This window comes from Manis javanica, chromosome X, assembly GCF_040802235.1.
Source record: "Manis javanica isolate MJ-LG chromosome X, MJ_LKY, whole genome shotgun sequence".
NCBI lineage: Eukaryota > Metazoa > Chordata > Mammalia > Pholidota > Manidae > Manis > Manis javanica.
Genome location: NC_133174.1, coordinates 1,642,121 through 1,661,106, shown reverse-complemented (window position 1 = coordinate 1,661,106; position 18,986 = coordinate 1,642,121). Strand labels below are relative to the sequence as shown.

At 53.6% G+C, this 18,986-nt stretch overlaps 1 protein-coding gene across 1 annotated transcript in view; it reads left to right on the top strand.

The window, feature by feature from the left end:
- The first annotated feature begins 751 nt into the window (after positions 1-751).
- PRKX (protein kinase cAMP-dependent X-linked catalytic subunit) overlaps positions 752-18,986 on the top strand; it is a 60,002-nt gene continuing 41,767 nt past the window's right edge. The window contains exon 1 of the mRNA XM_073228099.1: positions 752-1,453. Coding sequence (XP_073084200.1) covers positions 1,330-1,453 — 124 coding nt within the window. The 5' untranslated portion in view covers positions 752-1,329. The remainder of the gene's footprint in view (positions 1,454-18,986) is intronic.

The following is an 18,986-nucleotide window of genomic DNA, read 5'->3' as shown; positions in this document are numbered from 1 at the left end:
TGCCTGGTCTCCGTAAAAGGCGTCAGTTCTTCTGACTTAGACGCGGCCTGGCCTCTCTCCCAGACCCCAGGCCTAAGGGGCAGGGCACTCCCTGCAAGGGACGAATCCCTGACATCCCTCCCAACCAGGGGGAAGCACTTTGCCCTCTCCCTGCTCAAAGTGTGGTCCGCGGACCGAAAGCCTGCATGCACAGCCCTGGGGGGCTGGCCAGGACCGCAGCTCCCCGGCCTTGCGCACGAGTGCAAGGCCGATATGCATTTTAACCAAACACGGCGGGGCAGGAGGGGGCCACATAAAATACAGGATGTCCAGTGGCCTCATTCAGATACACAGTAGGCATTTTACAGTGTGGGACACACACTAGGGATAGAAAAAACACACCCAGGTGTCCCCGGAGCGTTTGAAACGCTGACGCAACAAGCTGCATTTGGCTTTCTACGTGTGAAATCCGGCTCCCCTTATTTTATTTATTTTGTAATGGTGCATTGTTTTTAATTACTATGGACTGAGCCGCAGAGGAACGCCCTGAAGGTGGGGCGCAGCGCCCCCGGCTGCAACTCGGCATCACCGCCGTGCCAGCGCGCAACCAGGAAGCGGGGCGGCGCCGTGGCGTCTTATTCGCCAGACTCGGGGGTTCGTGCGCACCGCGCCGGCTCCGAAGCGCCCTATCCGCGCTCAGCTCCCGGTGCACGAGTATTTTTTAACTTTACTTTGGCTGGAGCCACGCCCTCCTCGGCCCGGCGCGCCCGCGCGTCCCCGGGCACCGCGCGGCTGGGACCCCGGGGGCCGGGGCGCCCCCTCTGTGCGCGGAGCCGTCCCGGCGCCCCGGCCGCGCGCTTGCAGGCGGGGGCGCGGCGAGGGCTGCACTACCCCCCCCCACTGGCCGGCGGGCCGCGTCCGGGCCTGGCAGGCGGGCGGGCGGGCAGAGCGCGGCCCCGCCCAGGCCGCTTCCGCCCGGCTCCCCCGCCCCGGCGCGCACACAGCGCCCGCGGCAGCGGCGGCAAACCCCGGGCGCCAGGAATGAGCAGCGAGCCGGGCGCCCGCGGCCGGGACCCCGCCTCTGCGCCCCCCGCCCGGGCCGCGCCCCCCGCGCAGGCCGCGCCCCCGCCCCCGCCGCCCGGGCCCCCGCGCGCGCCCCCCGAGGCCGCCGGCTACTCCCACCAGCTGCTCCTGCAGTGAGCGCCGCTACCCGCCATTGTCCCCAGCGCGCCGCCGGGCCGCGGGGGGCGCACATGGCCGGGCGCCGCTGATGCCGCCGCCGCGCCGCCCGCCCAGGCTGCGTCCCGGGAAGCCCGGCGCCCCGCGCGCCCCGGACGTGAGCGCGTCCCCATGGAGGCGCCCGGGCCGGCCGCGGCGGGCCCCGAGCCCCCGGAGAGCCGCGCAGAGGCCCCCGACGGCGCGCCCCAGCCGCCCGCCTACCGCCTGCAGGACTTCGACACGCTGGCCACCGTGGGTGAGTGCGGCGCGCTGGGGCCGGCGGCACACAAAGGGCTGCGCCCTGCCCGGCACGCCTGCGCCCTCGGCCCCCCGGCCGCCCCGAGGCCCGGAGGGCGACCCCGGCCCTGCCTCAGCACCTGCGGGCGCCCTGCCCCGCGCCCCGGAAGGCTCCGTACTCACCCCTCCCTCCGTCCAGGCGTCGCTTCCCAAAGCGCCCTGGTGCCCGGGCCGCCCGACGTCGCTTCACAATGGGGGGGACCTCGCGTGCCCCCAGGCCCAGCTCCGCAGGGACACAGACTGGCACCCCGTGTGCACCTGCGGACCTCACCGCGGCCAGCCTCCCCCTCTGCCCTGCTGTTCGGCGTGGATCAGACCCCCTGGGGCCGCAGCAGGACAGGTGTCGGTGGTGGTCGTTATGGGGGGCGGGCGGGGACGGGCTTGCAGACCGATTAGACATCGCCGCGCACGGCGCCCCGTGCTGTTCATGTTGTGTATCCCAAACTAGGCGATCTTGTGTCAGACGGCTCTTTCCCTTTGTTCTCTACCTTTGAACTTGGACCCCACGGGGCAGCTGGAAATGTAAGTTTCCAGTTCCCTGGGCGCCTGGATTCCCCGAAAACGCTGGTTTCTGGGGCTGCCCGGACTGGGTCAGAACAGCCCACCCCTGTCGGGACTGGAGTCAAGCTGTGGGCACCCAGAGCCCGTGGCCCGTTGGCAACTCTGTTGCTGAAGGAGTGCGGCTTGTCTGGAAGATAATCGGGGTGGAGGACAGGCCAAGGGTGACCGTGGGGCAGAGCTGTTCAGGGACTTTATTGGGTTCCCCCGCGCATCGTTTGGAAAGGAGGGGAGCCGGGGGCAGTGGGCTCAAGGTCGTGGCCTGTGCTTCGTAACACCAGCAGGCCCAGCAGAGTGGCAGGGAGGCGGCCAGCGGAGAGACACGTCTCATGGTCTGTAGTGGCCTCTCTGCCCTCCTTGTGTGGCTGGCTGCGAGGAGTAGGTCGCCAGGAAGCCTCGGGAAGGCTCTCCCTCGGGAAGGCTCTACTGGGTTGACTTAAAAGCTGCCTGTGTTTGGCAGGACGGCAGGGTGGGACAGATACCCAGACCGGCACCCGTACACGGTGGGTGGAAATACCAAGGAACCCTGGAAAATTGGAGGGCCCGCTGCCCCTTGGCTCACAGCAAAAGCAAAGGGGTTTTTTTTTTTTCAAGGCACTGTGCACGGCTCTGATGTGCAAAGGTGCCCGGGCTGGAGGTCAGGGCAGCGTGTGAGTGGGCACAGACATGACGCAGTCTGGCATCTTCCACCAGGTGGGGGCCCTGTGGGTGCTGCCAACTGGGCGTAGATGTCCCAAGAGTCAGCCTGCCCTTAAAAATAGAATGTCACCGCCTCTGGGGACAGGGCGGGCGGGAGGATAGAAGTGAGCTCTTTCTTCCAGGCGTCTTTGCGTCTCTTAATGAAGAGGATGCTTGTTCTCGAGAAGTGACCTCCTGTGAGCACCTGGGCTGTGCGGGAGGAGCCGGGTCACCTGCGTTTGAGATGTTGGACTAGCACTGGGCCGGGACCCAGACATGTGTATGTGACCCAGGTGTGTGTGTGAGATCCAGGTGTGTGCATGTGTGATGCAGATGTGTGTGTGTGTATGCATGTGCCCAGCCTTGGTAACGTTTTCTGCCTTCTTTTTCCTGAACCTCTTGCCTACATATCGATTAAAGGTTCACCTGGGTATGATTAAGCTAAGAGACTAGTAATAAGCTTTAAAAAACCAATCTCAGAGCTTCCAGGGCCGTCACTATCCTGTTTCTTTCTGCCCTGCCGTCTCTGGCAATTTAGGGTCCTTTGACGAGGTGTGGAGGGTAAGGTGAAGGGTCGGCATAGCTCCCCACCTTCTGGGGGAACCCATCCGGGTGGGTGTGCACCCTGTCCATCCCCAGCTTGCATCTCAGGAAGATCAGCTCCTTTGAGCTGCCCCTTGCTAACTGCCGCCCACCAAACACAGGCACCCAGAGGCTCCTGGACTGTCTTTGGGCGTCTGCTGGCAGTTTCCTGGCTAAGCATGCTCTTCTCCACGACGGGCAATCAATCCACATGCCAAACAGACACAACACAAAAACGCCAAACCTCACCATCCCCGCTGCTTGGAACCTTCTAGAATGAGTCAGCGTAGAAAGACACCTCTGGGGTTGTCCTCTGCCCCAAAGGGCATTTTAAATGCTTGCTTCACACTTTTATGTATTCATTTTATCTGACCTCCCCTGTGTGTGTGTGTCTGTGTGTGTGTGTCTGTGTCTGTGTGTCATGCTTTTCCTCCCCAGCCCGCTCTTGGGGTTGTCATCCCTGACTCTGGCCCAGGGGGAGGTGCCATGGGACAGAATGGCTGAGACAACCGCACGGTTGTGATGATGACATTTCAGCCCCGGCAGAAGGCAGCAGGTGGATACTGTGCCCTCCTGCCTCATTTAGCAGAGCCCACCATGGCTGCGGAGAGGGTGGGCCGTCAGGGAGGTCCCGTGAGCCCAGGACCCCTGTGGGAAACAGCAGCCGAGGTGTCGGGACAGCCAGGATACACTGGTGACAGAAGAGGTCATGTCAGTCCCCCTCATTCTGTACTTTCTGGAAAACTGGCATGGGAACCTGCAGAGCTCTGCGTCCATCTGTGCCTCACAAACCCAGGTAGTCGGGGAGAAATCTCAGCTCACGTTGCTGGGAAGTCACATGCTGGCATTTTTTTTTTTTTTGGAGCAGAACAAGATCATACATACATTGAGAAACCTGGGGTCCCAGTGGCCACACCAGCCATGAGAGAGGAAGTGCTTCTGGTCCATGTAACCCAGTCTGATTTCTTCCCTCGAAGACCCCTAATGCTGCTGTTAATGTGATAAGACTCACGGGGCTCCGAAGCTGTACCTAGAGTCCTGGGTCCCTTTCAGGCAGCTTCCCCCGCGGTGACATCGAATGTAGCTACGGTTTTTTCTTTCCACATCACACGATTGGAAAATTGTGTTTTCTGAACATCTAGGAGACTTTCCATATTGAATCATTCATGATAGACGATTCTCTCTCTCAAGCCCTTGTCATCCGTTTCCTCCACGGTGATGGGATTTTCTCCTGTGCGCTTGGTTCCCCTGAGTCGGTCCTATTTTCACTCCGTCCGTCCTGGGCTGCTACTTACCACCACCCCATCCCAGCAGCACAGCCCCAGAAGGAGTCTCAGGGGTGCTGTGGACATAGCAATGGGAAGAGTGTCGTTCATTGCTTAACGGCACAGAAAGCTATGCCCACCCTTTTAATCCCGTTCGTCCCCCATGGGTGCTTTAAGGTGACTTTATTGCGTATGACTGTTTCCCTTGAAAACCATCCCAGGAACTCCAAGAATTAGTTCAAATTGTAGAAAAGAATATTTCCAGGTACAGAAATACTGCAGGTTCTTCATTTTTTAAAAAAAAATCGAGATGACATTCTCATCGTATAAAAGGAGCTGTTTTCAAAGGAGCCATCCAGCAACATTTTGTATTGTCACAAAGTCATGCAACCATCACCTCTTGCCTAGGAGACCTCGACCCCATGAGCCGTCGGTCCCCATCTTTCCCCCTTCCACCCGCCCCCATGCCACACATCTGCTCTCTGTCTGCATGGATATGTGGGTCCTGTTTTCCTGTTAATTGTACAAATGGTGCTCCTTTCACAACTTTTCATCTCCAAGGGGATGAGGGGCCAGTGGGAAGAAAGACAGTGAGAGGCCATTTGCAGCCTATTGTTTCCCAGCTCAAGAGAGGGGAGAAGAATGTGGGATGGCAAAGGTCAGATGGGGACAGGGCAGGACGTAAATGTACCGAGTGACAGAGGAGCAAACATCAGATGCACAAAACCCGCTGCCCTGGGCTCAGTAGTGTCACCCCAAATTCATGCCTTCTCGGGACCTCAGATGGAGCCTTGTTTGGAAACAGTCTCTTTGCAGATGGGATGAAGGGCAGGGTGTGAGATGAATGTCCTGGATGAGGGTGGCCCTGCACCCAGGGACAGGTGTCCTCGTAAGAGACAGGAGAGGAGAGACCCAGACAGAGGCAGTGATGGGAGGGATGAGCCCAGGGCCACCTGCAGCCCCCAGACACTGGCAGAGGCCGAAAGGAGCCTCCCCTCGAGCCTGTGGAGGGAGCAGGCCCTGCCCACCTGGACCTCAGAGCTGCCCCTGGACCTCAGATGTCCGCTGTCCGGCGCCGGGGGAGGGTGATTCCCTCTGCTTTAATCCCACCCTGTGGCAGCCCTAGGAAGCTAATGCACCCGCTACGGAGCTGGCTTCCAGGCAGCTGTAGGGCACCGGGTGTCACATCCATGACGGGCTTCCCCAAACGCATTGGCGCATGTCGGGACCCACACGGAGCTCTGGGCCAGCGCTCAGATTCCCGGGTGGAGCGAGCCATGGGGTAGAAGCCTGGCCTCCCGGCCATCCCTGCGGCCGTGTCCTCGCCCACTGAGCGGGGTGCAGCTTCATGGCGTGTGTAGTCCTGACTCCAGATCCTTCCGGTTTCCCCACATCGTCCCCGAGGAGGTCTCAGGGAAGGGCTGAGCCCCTGCAGGTGCTGGAGGCAGTCCCTCACCAGGGCCACTGAAGCCCCAGAGCTTGCTGACCTGTGACTCCCAGGGGCGCGTTTCTCTGTATGGGGTGGCACCTGTGTGTCTGGCAGTGGGTTTCCCTGGGTTACAGTCCAGGTGCGGGTAGGGCTGCTTCCTTCCTGAGGCCCTGGAGGAGTCTCCTTTTTTTTTTTTTTCTTGCCTTTTCTAGCTTCTAGCAGCTGCCCTCATTCCGTCCATGCAGACGGCCCCGTTGGGTCACAATCTAATCAAGCTGCCTGCCTGCAGGTTCTGTCTCCTGCCCGTGTCTCTTATGCTTCTAGGGACCTCGTGATCCCATGGGACTCACCCAGATAAGGAAGGGTCTTCTCCCTGTTTAAGGTCAGCTGGTGATCACTGGCAATTTGCATCCTGAAACTCAGTTGTCCTTTGCCAAAGTAAGATCTCTGGTCCTGGGGCTGGGGCAAGGACGGCTTTGAGGGGAGGGCAGTGTTCTGTCCATGGTACCGTGCTTTCTTCTTACGTGTTGCCTTAAAGATGGCACCACATTGAGAGCGTGGTGGGCAGGTAGGTGCACTCCGGCTGGCCCCCATCCTCCTCCAGTTACTTTGACTTCCATATGCGAGAGACGCCCCCCGTATTACTAAACACCTGTCCCACTAGTATCCAGGAGATGTGCTTGCTCTGATGAGCTACAGATGCGGTACAAACCTGCATGCATGCATGCGTGTGCATGCGTGTGTGTGTGCATGCACTTGGTCTGGGGAGGGGAGGGTCTCCCTGAGCTAACTGAAGAGCTTGTGTCTGCTGCACTTTCTGCCTGGCTGGAGCTCTGTTTGAGGGACGCCTCGTCACCTCTGTGGGGCCACTCTGCAGTTGCTGGGCAAGCAGAACCAGTTCTGATGTCACAAGGGCACCCCAAGGTGAGGTCACGTAGCCTTACCCTCTAGGAGCTTGCGTCTGGCCCCGGGGTGGATGCACAGACATGCCGCCGGTGCCGGTGAGCCATGCAGGACCGGCTCTGCCGGGGGTAGAGCCGCGTGGATCCCGGAAACAAAGCTTGTGTCTGTCCAGAGGAGCCAGGCGAAGGCAGCAGAGAGGGGGTTGTTCCAAAGGTGTCTCGAGCATGCTCATTAATATGGTAACAGGTATTTTTTTTTTTTTTTTTTTGGTCAGCTTGGCAGACTTTCATTCCCGAGCTTACCTCATGGGACAGAGATATGCAACGTGATGAATGCTTGTAAGCAGCACATTCCACTGCCTTTCACGAGTGGGGGCTCTGATTCTGTGCTGGGTTGAGTGGACAGGACGCTTCACGGAGGCCCTTAAGTGGAAGTCCAGTTGGCATGTGGGTTGCGAGTAGGGGAAATGTGATACATAGCCAGTCCGTGCTTTCCTGTCGTCCAGGGACTCATGCATGAGAGCAGGTGTTGTGGAGGCTCCCCTCTTTGGGGGACACCCTGTATGCAGGGTGAGGATGGGTGGGAGAAGCCTGCCTCCCAGGATGCAGGTCCCTTCCTCCCCCAGCCCTTCAGGGTCCTGCTCCCCGTGGTCAGAGGAGACCCCGTGGAGGTTGTCCAGGTGGGAGGTGGCTACTAGTTCTATGAGTCAACCCTGCCCCCAGGTAGGCGGTGTAGGGCACCTCCAGATGGCCCTTCCAGTCTCTTACTGTGTGGCAGCTGCTCCAGCGGGCTCCCCAGGGCCAGCTTCACTCCTTGTGTCGGGAGCCACGTCCTACAGCAAAGGGCTGTGCACATGCAGGGCTGGACGTGGTGGGCGAGCCCTGGGCTCCACAGAAAGAAGTCCTTTGTACTGTGTGGGGTGCTGGAGGGTGCCTCGCATCTGCCCGGGCTGGGCAGACATCAGGGGTTCCTGTGCAAAGCATGCATGTGTGTGGGCGCTACGACTCAGTTGGGGGCTTACAGCCAGCCGGGGAGGGGACACCGAGCCAGCTTATGTCTGGAGGCGACTCCAGAAGCAGTCTTTGCACAGAGATGCCAAACTCTGGTTTGGAGCTCTCTCCCCACCTCAGAAGAGGGGTGACAGGGCAAACGGTCTAGCATTCCATCTTCACGAGCAGTATTTTCTATCTGTCATTACCCTTTGAAAAAAAAAATAACGTAAAAAACAATCACTGATGGCTCATAGTACCTACTGCCTGGACACGAATGGAAATAGTTGGTGGTGATTTTATGTCTGAAGGCTTTTCTTGAGTTTGTCCTTGAACACGTCCTTAGCTTGAAAACACATTCGGGTGTTCCCTTTGTATGGATCTTTCCAAGGAACCAGCTTCTGGGATCCTTTTTGGTTCATTTCTGTTTTTTCTGTTGGTTCCCTGTTTTCAACGTCATTGAGTTCTGCTCTCATTTTCGTTGCATCTCTCTTCCTCTGCTTGCGTAAGACCTATGTTCCTCTTTCTATATTTTACCGCGTGGTTTACTGTGCTTTCCCAAAGAGTTGTATTTTAATCGAGATTCTGGGCTACTGTTTGGAGTGACCCACAGAGCCGTGGAAGAAATCGAATCGTCATGTAAGGAAACCGCTAAGCACACGCCATCTCTTCGTGTCCTCAGACCATCTTCCATGCAGCCGCCCCATCTTAGGAGCTAAGTGTTTGCTAGCTTCTAGCTTGTTGGTCCTTTTACTTAGCTGGGTTTTTTTTCCTGGGTTTGAGTCTCTCTCTCCCAGCTGGAGTTGGCTTAACCCCAGCTTCCTTCTCCGAGGGACCCAACTCCCACAACTGCTTCCCCGCCCCCCGCAAACAAGCCACAGACATAAAGTGTGCAGAAGACAAGCCAGCGTCCACCTGCCCTAGAGGCATGTTCCTAAATGCGATGCATTTCATGTCAGCTGCTGTCAGTTCTGGGCTCTCTTAAAGAAAAAGTGAAATAACAGCAGGATCAGATCATCTCATACTGAGCACAGGGTAAACGTTAGCTTCACGATGTTCCCCATCAGAACTTGGGGTGCGACTGGCAAAGCCATCAGGGCAGGGTTTGGTGGGTGGGGCTGTGTTCTGGGCTCTTTACCTCCTGGACTGTGAGATGGCACTTACACCTGGGGTGAAAGCATAAACCTCCTTGATGGGGTGGGTATAAATACGTGTCTTGGGGTAAAGGTCATGTATGCTGTGCTGTGCTTTTCTTCTTATGTTCAGTAGCATGTAGTACATGCGCACAGAAGAATTACCGGTCTGCACACTCCCCATGCGGGTTTTGGCTTCATGTGGTGACAGACCTCTTGGTAGCTGAAAACCTAGGAATCTTTGGGTTTTGGAAGGTCCTCCTGAGATGGGCTGACACGTGGCATGGGAAAAACAGTCTCCCTTCCGAAGGTGCCTGCCCGGCGTCCCTGCTGTGCCGTGAGAACAGGTGCACCCACACTCTACCCCAAGTGGCGGTTCATAAATTGTTCCTTTGGGGTGTCTTTGCTCCAGATGTGCACTATGCTATGTCTCTCGGGGTTTCCAGGATGCTTAATTTGTGGCATTACGGGAGCCTAATCAGTTGTGGAAAACATCCTGTGATGATTGGAAAGTAGAAGGCAGGGTGCTGACACAATTAGTCATCCAGTTGGGCAAAGAGTGGTTTTGGATTTTCTTGCTTTGACTGAAGGCAGATTTAACAAGAGGGCAATCAAGGCAGAGCAAGTGGCTTTTATCAAGACTTGAGGACCTTGGGGGTTTTTATTGGCTTCCCAGTGGGTGGCGCGTGGCTGGCGTTTGGCGCCTGTCTTTCGCGTTCACCCTGACTGCAGGGCTGCGCCGTGATCGGGCGGGTATATGAACATGTCTTGGGCAAAGAACACATTGTCTTGCTGTGGGTGGACAGGCGTCAAGGACAGAGTTGGGAGATGGACCCATTTGTTGTTCTGAGGTAATAATTGGGATTCTGTGCACTTACCCAGGTCAAGGGCTGCCTGCATTGTGCAGAGATTAGTGTTGTGTTTTCCCCAATCCAGGGGCACAGGGGACAACTTTAAGGTCACTCCGTGGGACCCTCAGATCCCCTCCCTCCCAGATCCCAGCTCTTTAGAGAAGTGAGTGTGCAATGGCAATTGCATCTCCCTGAGAACATGAGGGGTGGTTTTGGGATATCAGGAAGATTTCTGGGAGAAAGCACATTTTAGTCAGTTTGTCCAGTGGCGTCTTTGACCCTGGAGAAAAGTCCTGGTTCTGAGCAGGTATTGATGGAAGGCTGGACATCTGGCTGCAATGTCAGAACGTGTCATTCGTTGAAGACTTTCAGAATGCCTGTCTTGGGTGCGTATCACACTCCCAAATGATACCAACCTAAGTCAGCCTAAGTACTGAATGAGAATTCCAAGAGCACGTGGTAGATCCTAACACATAAGACATGTGTGCTTTGCAGAACATAAGACCAGAAATATGCTGAAAGTAAGTCGTGTTTGGAGAAGGGTGCCCTTTGCACAGTACTTAAGAGGTGGAAGAAATTCCTCTTGGAAGAGCTCGTTGCTGGAGTGTTGGGGTGCTCTCATCAGCCCATAGTTCAGATGAAATTGCTTCTCCAAGTGGCCTCCTGAAACCCGTGGGGAGTCCGTGAGGTCACCACCACTTCTATAAAAATACAAAAACATCACGTGGCTTTTTCTCTGTCCTTCTCACGTGGCTGTTTGGGGGAATTTCCAGGGACTTCCGCACGGGTGACCAGATCATCTCGAACAACCCGTGGCATCTGTCTGTGCTTCCTCTGAGCTTTGTCTATTTCTGTTTTCCTTGGTAATGTGGGTACTGTCTCCAGATACAGCCCCCACCGTCTCACCGTTCCTGTGCTCCTAGATATGTTTCTAGAGGGCTGAATGATCTGTGAGGACTATTGAACTACGGCCGGGTCTAAGATGATCTTGATTAGCGTCTGCCTTCACTTTGACTGAGGAACGGCAGGTCCCGGGTCCAGTGAGTTCTTCTGCAAAATGAAACGCCACCTCATGTCAGAAGAACAAGTCTCGAATTTTTCATTGTCTTACCTCCAAGTGAAGTGGTCACGTCCGACTAAAAATTGCACTTATTTTCTTCACAAGTGTGAACGTTCCTGTCACTACCTAGATGTGAAGTCACTTTGCAAAGGCATTTCTTGAGCTGTTTGAGAAAATGGATTATTAACCCATACTGTGTGCCAGGCACCTGCAGTTATTGGCAGGGGAGACGTGAAAAGATAGGACACAGTTGATGGTTTTGAGAACTTGCTAACAGAAATAATTGCAAGAAAAAGTGGACTGTGGTAAGGATTGTAGTCAAGGTGCCCAGAGGAAGTAGGGATTTAAGAGCAGATATAGGATTCTGGGGGGGAAGTTAAGTACCAGCTTTGGCTGAGCTGTGTGAGTGGGAGAGAGGGATGTAGTGATACGTTAGGTACAAATCGTGGGTGTCTCTGATATGGGGAGGACCTGGGTGTCTCGGGGGCAGAGTCGGTACCCCACCATATGTGTTCAGCCAGAAACTGCAAGAATGGGTGAGTTGTTGAGGATATGTGGCCCTGGTGAGAGCAGTAACTGTTAGCTCAGCTTGAATTGACGAGGGACCTTTGCCTCTTAGGACTGTCAAGACAAGACAGAGACAGACAAAGATGGGAGGCCGGAGGCTCTAAAATGGGGGCGATTCTCTTGATTGGAGAACTCAGCAGTCGGTCATTGGACGAGGTTTCCAAGTTTGGGGTAGCTTTCCTTAGATCTCATGTGAAGGGCGTCCCCATGATAAAATTAATATTATTATGCAATTTTAATACTGTTCCCCTGTAGCAGGAATAAGTTGAGAGTTGCATCCTTCCCCTGTGTCACATGAAATAGGAATAAATCTCAGTCGCTTTGGAACAACATGGGCTGCGTGAGCCCCAAGTGTTAGGCAGATAAGACGGCTTATGCTTTGGACCCCTTATGCTGGCGTGCCTAATTCGGCGTGTTGGGGTGGCTAGTTCCGGGCTCACCCGTCTCTCTTGGGGACTCTCTTTGTAGCCAAAGTCCTCTGTTCTGCGATTCCTGGATGCAGCGCTGCCCGCAGCAACTTGGCCGTGTTCTGTGGTGGATGGGACACCCCAGCTGACTTATTATTATTGGATCTGACTTCACCTCGCTTCACTTTAAATAGCCACATGTGGTTGGTGAGCTCTGCAGGGGCCAGCACAGCCTTAGACGTTGAAGAATCTTTACCGTACGAGTAAATACCAGAAATCAGAAACCCTTTGTTCCAGGAGTCTGTCCCACCCGGGCAGCTTCCCAGGGACTTCTCAGATGCCGTCAGGGATCACACTGTAAACAGCTTTTCAGTGACATTCGCTGCTGTCTCCGGAGTCTTTCTGGGACCTGAGATGAATTCCACATCTGAAGGAGGGCCTCTTTTTCGTAATACAGTTAAATGTTCAGGGATATACTTAAAATTTCCAAAAGTGATTAATATTGGCTGCTGTTTTCTAAACATCAATCGTGCTACATTCCACACTGACCCGTTTTACAGTATCTTTTATTTTTTTATGGAATAAATCCCAAAGTTTACTTGAGGTTTCATTGGAAAATGCTTTCAAGTGAGTAAAACAGTCTCTTCTTGAGAAGATGTAGTGAATATAATGATGTAGTCATAATAATTCTATAATAATATTTTATATTCTATAATTATGTAGCAATGTATCATTACATATATTTATCTCCCATCTCTCAGCCTTGGAAATATTGGCAAACTTCTGATGGGTACACACGGATGCGCACCTGGCACGCGCGCGCACACACACACACACACACACACACCCCTGGCCTACACACACACACAACACACAGATACACACACACACACAGATACACACACACACACACACACACACCCCTGGCCTACACACACACACACAACACACAGATACACACACACACACACACAGATACACACACACACACAGATACACACACACACAGATACACACACACACAGATACACACACACACACACACACACACACACACACACACACACACACACACACACACACACACACCTGGCCTATCTCTGCCAAGTTTTTCTCAAACTGCCAATACAGTTGATTTCCAGGAACACAGGGATAAAATAGACACAGATAACCCCCCAAGAAGGCAGCGAGGGGTCATCCTCAGGCAGGAAACCACATCCCAGTCCTGTAGGATGAAAAGCAGGCGGCAGACCGTGGAACTAAAGAGGGGGAAGTGATCGCAGGAGACAGCCGGGCAGCGCAGACCCCGGACGTGCTCCAAACCTGGGTGAGGTGAGGAGTGAAGCCAGAGCAGGGGTGTCTTTTCTGAGAACTCCATGCGCCCCTGAAAGGTGCCCAGTGCTCAGAAAACTGGCAGTTCTGTTAGAGCAGTTTCCTCAGTACAGAAATGGAAGGAAATGGGAGGCAGACGCCCCACAGCAGAGCTCTCCCCGTTCTCCTGCTTCCAGGGACCCCCGTCCTCACCCGCACACGGACTCTTTCCAAGTCGCCCCCTCCCCTGTCTCCTTACAGAGGAAAAGACCGCAAACCTGGGGTGGATCGGCTCGCCGTCGTGTGCGAGGCATCAACGTAATGAAACACGTGTGCTTCTAGAAAAAAGCAGATCGTTCAGGGAAGCTTAGAGATTGAACCTTAAAAGAGAAAGGGGAACATCACTGAAATGAGAAGAAGAAGCGTCACGTTGAGTCCTGTTTTCAGAGAACTTTGAGCAGATTCTGTCTCCATCCACAAAAAGAGATAGGATGTTGCAGTGGAGGTAAAACAGAGCTTTACATTCAACGGCTGAATGTTTTAAATGCTTAAAAAGAAAACTTTCAGTAATCAAAGGGGCAGTGTTCTTTGTGCTTGTGGACTTAAGTTACGGGTGTTGGAGCTGGTAGTGTCCAGATGCACCCCTCAACTCTAGACCTTCTCTGGAGCCCTGGAGGGCATGGCTTCAAGGCTGTGCCTCCTGGGGGCGTCCAGCTCTCCGTGGACACCCTGTAGGCCCCTCAGATACCCCTAGCCTTCAATCTAACGTACCCTCCAATTTCCATTTAAAACCTATTTTCTCCAAAGAAAACATCTTTCTTGACCCTTCCACCAAGGTAAGTTTCAAGCTTAGGTTCGTCTACACGCCTGTCTTCTGAAGTCATGCAGCCAAAACTGAGTCATTCATCATGCTGAGCTCATCAGTATGACGATGGCTGTGATAATTCCACTCCCCCCCTCACCCACCCACCCCCATGACAATGCAAGTGCACGCCAGGGCAGCCTTGTGGGGTCATTGCTCTTCGGAGTCACGCAGAACCGCTTACACACACAGTATCAATCGCGAAGGAAAGAATTGACTAAGTGTTGTCTCAGACAGCTGGATTGTATTCAGAACAAAGTTGTCAGAGATGGAGATTTGTAAGTGTTTTTCAATTGGCCATTGATACAATACAAGAATTGCATGTGATCTAGGGGGCAGGCCCTCTAAAGCCGTCCAGTGTGGTAGCCATGAGCCACAGTCATGCAGTGGAAGTGTATTGGGTCAGTTGCAGTGGCCACCTGGGACCCTGTCCCTACAATATTGATGGTCACCACAGAAAGTCCTACGGCACAGAGCTTGCCCTGTCATGCCTGTCAGTCAATCACTCTGTCATCTGTCTATCCATCCATCTGTCCATCCATCGTCTCTGTCTCTGGCAGTGGTTTACATCCAAGAGCAATTCTGCCTCCCCAGCCTCAGGGACTCTTGGCAATGTCTAGAGACATTTTTGGTCCTCACCACTGGGTGGGGGGCGCTACTGGGATCTGGTGGGTGCGGAAGGGATGCTTCTCAACACCCCACAGCACACAGGACACACCATCCCAGAGAATTTGTCTAACCCGGAATGTCACGAGTGCCAAGCTTGAGAAACCCCTATGGGAAGGGTGGCACGTTCTTGGTCATTTTGGGGTGTAGCTTGACGTCACCCTATCCCATCCCAGCTACAGTTCAGAGCTGCGTTTTTACCCCGACCAGCTGGTACTGTGAGCGTTTCAAGACACCACCTCTGTACTTGCTGAAGACTCACCCAAATGCTGTTCAGAGCAGCAGACACCGCGCTTCTCTGAACAGCAGAGCTGAGGCAGGAATTCCAAGCATCTCCTTTATGCACCGTGTGTTAGGTCCGGGGGCTGGGGTGGGTGGGAACTTTCTGTGTGCCTTGTTTTCCTTTGTGCTTATGCATTCTGTATCGTTGATATATCAGGAGAGAGCATCATTTAGTAAATAACTGCAAAATAAGATGACTGTAGTTCTAAAAACCTGTGTTCGATTTTTCATGCGACAACTTGACAGGGTATGTGACTTGACTCAGGAAAATTTGGAGGCGTTCCATGTTTTAAGAAAAACAAAAGCTGTCTAGACGACTGAGCTGGCCCAGCAAAGCCCCCCTGCCCTGCACTGAGCCGAATTGGAGCCAGTTTATCAGCTCCACGTTGAAGTAAACAGTCCAAGTCTTAAACCAAAGCAAAACTTGGTAAGCTTATCTAAAGCACGTATTCTTTAAAAAAAAATTCTGCATATTGGAACATAATTCACGCCCCAAATGATTCATTCACCGCTTTAAGTTTAATGAGAGTGAATGCTCATTCTTTTTCAAAGGACTTCTGAAATGCTTTTTTCCATAAAACAGACGTCTGACCGTATGTGGTCGTGCGCAGCCGTAATGCTGAAAATTGGCTTGGAAGGAAAACTGAGCGCAGTACACCAATATGATTTCACAGACTGCAGTTTCTAATCTTGTCTCTAGGTCCCTTGAGTGCCGATAGGTGAAGGAAAAGAACAGACTTCTATAATGAAAACGTCATACATGAGGATCAGGTCGTTATTGTGCAATCACTACATAGCAATAATTTTCACAGATGAATTTGCATAAATCTAATGATGGTACAGATAAAACATTCTGATAGTGCATAAGTAAAAAAAAACATAATAGTAATAAGACAGTGACACAGCGAGATGCAGCCGTGTTTCTGTCCCCCACCTGCCCTCTTGCGTGACGCTGGTACCTGTAGTAGCACCTTCTGTCCTGCAAGTGCCCGTTCATGATATAGAAGCAGATGTTGTGACGGAGAGGGCACTGACATTTTAATGGCAGGCAGGTCCTGTCTTTCATTCTGCTTAGGAATGGCCTCTTTTTTATGTCGTTGTTTTAGACATTTGCAGACAATGTCACCAGTGCAAATGGTGTAGGAGGTGAATCCATTGCCTTCATTGCATGGAAGAGAGAAGTGATTGCCAGGGGCTGGTAGCCAGGGGTTCCAGGTAAAGGGGAGTGTTTGCTGACACCTGGCCCGTGTGGTGTGTCTGCTACTGAAGTGTGTTGGAGGGGACCCCCAGATTGTCCCCAGGGCGCCCAGCTGACTCTAAGAGCCCGCTGCCAGGTACCGCCTCTTGTTTTGTGCCTGTCGACTCACTGCACGCCGCCTGGAGCAAAGGGTGTGTCGTCCTCTCTGGAGTCGTGGTGGTGCAGAATTTCTGCCTTGGGGACGAGGACAGATGGATGTGGTGTCCAGGCAGCCTTGCGTTGCAAGCATAGCCCAGACCCGTCTGCAGCTCCTTGGTGGGGAGTCCCTGAATCCCGTGTGGAAGCATGACAAACAGGCGTGTTCCCTCAAAGCCCACTGCAGACAGAGCCCAGTGGCCAGCCAAGGCACTACCAGGCCGGGGGTCTCTGCTCACTTCTGTGGGTACCGTGTTGGCGCTGCCCTTTCACGTTGCTGCGTCTCAGAGGGCACAGAGGCCTGGGGGCGGCCCGTCCTTCCCCAGAGAAGCCCTGCTCCTGGGAAGCGTCCCATCCCCCTCAGGCTGCTGGGTGTTTTCCCCTGCATTTCAGAGAAGACCAGGTCTCCGCCTTGAACGTGCCCACTTGTGCGGGGGCATCAGGGATTCCCGTGTGCAGGGCACACCGAGCATCCTGCGATCAAGACGTGCTGCAGATCGGAGGACGGCTCTTGGCCAGCGACACGCGGCTCCACCACCTGCAGCATGGTGTGTTGGCCCTTTTAACCACTGAGATCCACTCTCACTTCCCTTCCTGTGACGATGAACGGAATTCTTAGCTCTTAGAACGTGGCGCCTGTTGTTAGGGAAGCAGACAAAGAAAGTAACGTAAGTTCCTCAAAAAGAAATCTGATCGCCAGGGCCGTGTGGTCTGTGATCCATGCAAACTCGAGAGAGGAGGTGGAGGTGCTTGGGTTTATTGGCCGGGTGTTAGAAGCCTTCAGCAGGCTCGGGGGCAGCGTTGCAGGGAAAATACTCGACAGGCATTGCCCATCGCTCGGAGCACTGCTCCTGCCAGGGACGACGGCAGACAGGTGTTCGCGGGGGCCCTGGACACCATGCTTGTGCCTCGGGTGGCTGTGTATTTGAACGGCACAAAGAATGGACTAGAACGATGAAGCTCATGTTTTCATTGGTGGGTCAGACCCCCATCCATGAAAAATGCCTCTTTGCATCTGAAGACTCCCTACAATATCCCCACAGCCTCGAACCATCCTGTTCAGAACTGCTTCCCTCCCAGGGTGGGCCCAGGACCCAAGCTGCACAGGGTCAGCATTTAAGAATTATTTCTGTCATCAGTGAACTGTTCCTCCCTGGGCTCTGTGGACGAGATGATTTTATTTATAGCAAACCCCTAAAAGCGTCCAGTCAAGTCATTTTTTTAGGGAATCCTAGCTATTTCTAAATTTCTAAAGAAGGAAGACAATGTGATTTCTCTTCTGTCATGGCTAAATTTCCCAATCTTGAAACACTGTCATTTGGGTATAGGCGTACGAATGCTGTCACACCTTTAACATATCTTCACTAATTTTAGTCCTGATGCTGATGTGGTCCAGTGGTTGTGTAATTATCCTACTTCAGTTTTTTCCCCCAGTATTTGTAAAACAGCGTGTCTTCTGAAACATTCCCTCAAATCCTTTGTGTCTATGCTCTCTGTCGTCGAAAGAGTGGCTATGCCCTTTGTTACGAAGTAGTTACTTCCTTAATGCCCAAGAAGAAAGTGTGTAGAATAAGGTCCTGACAGTCTCCAGCGTAAATTAACAAGAGGGGTGTGTTCCTACAACACTGAGCGGGGGCCAAACTGTCTTGGGAAAGGTACAGAGATACTACGTATTTCATTCGATTGCTGAGTCTCAGAGATAAAGCAAAGGTCATTGGAAACCAAGGCAGTCATATCATAACATCAAAGTGCATTATCTACATTTTTAGTTGAGGGCATTACGTTTGTACATGTCGACGAACCGCTGAGAAATACATTCACTTGCAGTCATTCAACAATGACACGCAGACACAATTAACAAAAAGGCATGTGTGTCATGTGACTGCCTTTTTTGGTGAAACCTCCTTGGGCGTCTCAAGGAAGCTTACGCCAGGTCTGTTCTCGGTGAGGACAGGCCATGTGGACTTGCCCCACCTGAGCAGAAGAGCAGTGGTGGCCCGATTGTGCAGAAAATGTTCCCATTATCACGTGTCGTTTCCCGCTCTCTCTGGTCCTGCTGGATGAAGGGCAGCCCTGATCTTGTAGGACCTCATCTTCCTGGGTATCTAACATCTTTAAAGACCTCATTTCCAAATACGGGCGTATTCACAGGCACCGGGCATTAGCAATTGAACATACCTTCGGGAGGAAACACAATTCAACCCTGAGCCATAGGGGGAGAATTAGAGTGACCCCCTTTAGGTAACGCAGAGAGAGCCAGGCCGGCTGTGGGGTGACTCCCTTCCAGCCCACAGGGTGAGCCAGCCTGGGGGGACCGAGCTGGGTCCTTGGCATTGCCTCTTAAGCACAACTCAACGCAGGAGGGAGAGGCCCCAGCGGGGTTCAGAGCCGTGCTTGCTGGACGGAATAAGAGGACGTGGCCTGTCCCGTTTCTGATGACCCACTTGCATCCCAGAATAAAATCTGGAGTTGTTCATTTTGCCCCTTGTGCAACCGCTCGGCATTCTATGCTACGTTCCTTGTTGCATTCTCTATCGATTTTTCTGAGGTCTTTTA